Source organism: Canis lupus, chromosome 21 (genome assembly GCF_011100685.1).
Source record: "Canis lupus familiaris isolate Mischka breed German Shepherd chromosome 21, alternate assembly UU_Cfam_GSD_1.0, whole genome shotgun sequence".
NCBI classification, from domain to species: Eukaryota; Metazoa; Chordata; class Mammalia; order Carnivora; family Canidae; genus Canis; species Canis lupus.
This window is the reverse complement of record NC_049242.1, coordinates 28,411,749-28,413,678: the sequence shown is the minus strand read 5'-3', so window position 1 is coordinate 28,413,678 and position 1,930 is coordinate 28,411,749. Positions and strand designations below refer to the sequence as shown.

The 1,930-nt window shown below is 39.8% G+C and overlaps 1 protein-coding gene across 1 annotated transcript; it reads left to right on the top strand.

Annotated features, from left to right (window-relative positions):
- Window positions 1-702: 702 nt before the first annotated feature.
- LOC119864884 (putative olfactory receptor 52P1) lies at window positions 703-1,656 on the top strand. The gene has a single exon (XM_038568161.1). It carries the CDS (start codon window positions 703-705, stop codon window positions 1,654-1,656), a length of 954 nt encoding a protein of 317 aa, XP_038424089.1.
- The last annotated feature ends 274 nt before the right edge of the window (window positions 1,657-1,930 follow it).

The following is a 1,930-nucleotide window of genomic DNA, read 5'->3' as shown; positions in this document are numbered from 1 at the left end:
TCCTTTCCCAGAGTTAGGAGTCTCTCATGTTCTGTCTCCCTTTCTGATATTTCCCACTCATTTTTTTCCTTTCCCCTTTATTCTCTTTCACTATCTTTTATATTCCCCAAATGAATGAGACCATATAATGTTTGTCCTTCTCTGATTGACTTATTTCACTCAGCATAATACCTTCCATCCACGTCGAAGCAAATGGTGGGTATTTGTCGTTTGTAATGGCTGAGGAATATTCCATTGTATACATAGACCACATCTTCTTCATCCATTCATCTTGCGATGGACACCGAGGCTCCTTCCACAGTTTGGCTATTGTGGCCTTTGTCTTTCTTAAAGCAAAGTTGATGTCTATATCACACAATTCAAAAAATCCTAGGCACAAAGAAGCAGAAATTTTATCACTGCTTGTATACTTAATAGATAATGGAAATATAAAACTAGAACAGAAAAAACACTGAACAGAGAAGAGAAAATTTAAAAAGAAGTCCATCTTATTTGCAAATAAAGATACCAGGGTCCATAACGGGGAAGTGATTAACCCAACAACTTACGGAAGTTTTAGAGAAGAGTCAGCCCTTCACATAGGCTATTTTAGTGTGCCTGGAATCTCCATAAATAAATAATTATTCTGTCAACTTGATTTCTTCCTATAGGAAACTAGCCTCACTACTTTGCACCAGAGCATGCAAACTCTCCAGTTTTAATATGGCAGACAATGCTACACATAGCTACATCTCATCTTTTTTCCTGGTTGGTATTCCTGGTTTGCAAGCTTTTCACTGCTGGATTGGCATCCCTGTCTGCCTCCTGTTTGCCCTGGCCCTGCTGGGGAACAGTGTAATCATCATCACCATCAAAATAGAACCCAGCCTCCACCTGCCTGTGTATTTCTTCCTTTGTATGCTGGCAGTGAATGACATGGCTCTTGTCTCTTCCACAGCCCCCAAGATGCTGGGTATCTTCTGGTTGGATGCTCACAAGTTTGACTTTAGTATCTGTCTAGCACAAATGTATTTTATCCACACATTCTGCATAATTGAGTCAGCCCTCTTGGTTGCCATGGCCTTCGACCGGTATGTAGCTATTTGTATCCCACTGCGTTATACAACCATCGTGACAACACCAATGATCACTAAAATGGGTCTAGCTGGTGTGATCCGAGCTACCTTTATGGTTTTGCCCTGTCCTCTTCTTATTAAAAGGCTACCGTATTACACTAAATATGTTATCAATCATGCCTACTGTGAGCACATGGCTGTGGTGAAGTTGGCCAGTGCCAACACCCTCATTAACAGAGCATATGGAATCTCTGTGGCCCTTTCAGTGATGGTGTTGGACCTAGGGCTCATAGCTACATCCTATATCAAGATCCTTCAGGCAGTCTTCCGGCTATCTTCTCAGAATGCCCGCTCTAAAGCTCTGGGCACCTGTGCTGCCCATGTCTGCACTCTACTTGGATTCTACACACCTGCACTATTTAGTTTCCTAACTCACCGTATTGGCAAGAAGGTACCTTCAAGCATTCATATAATTTTTGCAAGTTTATATCTTTTGGTGCCTCCCACAGTCAATCCCCTGGTGTATGGTGTCAAGACCAAACAGATTCGTGACCGTGTGGTCAGTCTCTTCCTCTCAAACAAGATTATTTCTGGAAACTAAAATATGATGTAAATACAAACCCGTATTGGCAGATTCTGTTTTATGAAATCATGGTACATTAACAATAGTTGCAACTTTGTCTCCAACATACAATTTCTCAATTCAGTTTTATTTCTCAGCAGGGATATTTGATGTTGTACATTTTTCTCTCTTTTTTCATTTTTTAATATTTCCCTTTCTTTCTCTTGGAAATAAGCTTCATGGGAAGCGTTCAATAAATACTTGCAATAATTGTTATTTATTATTGACATTATTTTGTATTCTATATTTATGA

Excerpts from the sequence above, each read along its gene's own strand:
- LOC119864884 (XM_038568161.1), top strand. The coding sequence starts at position 703 with ATGGCAGACAATGCTACACATAGCTACATCTCATCTTTTTTCCTGGTT.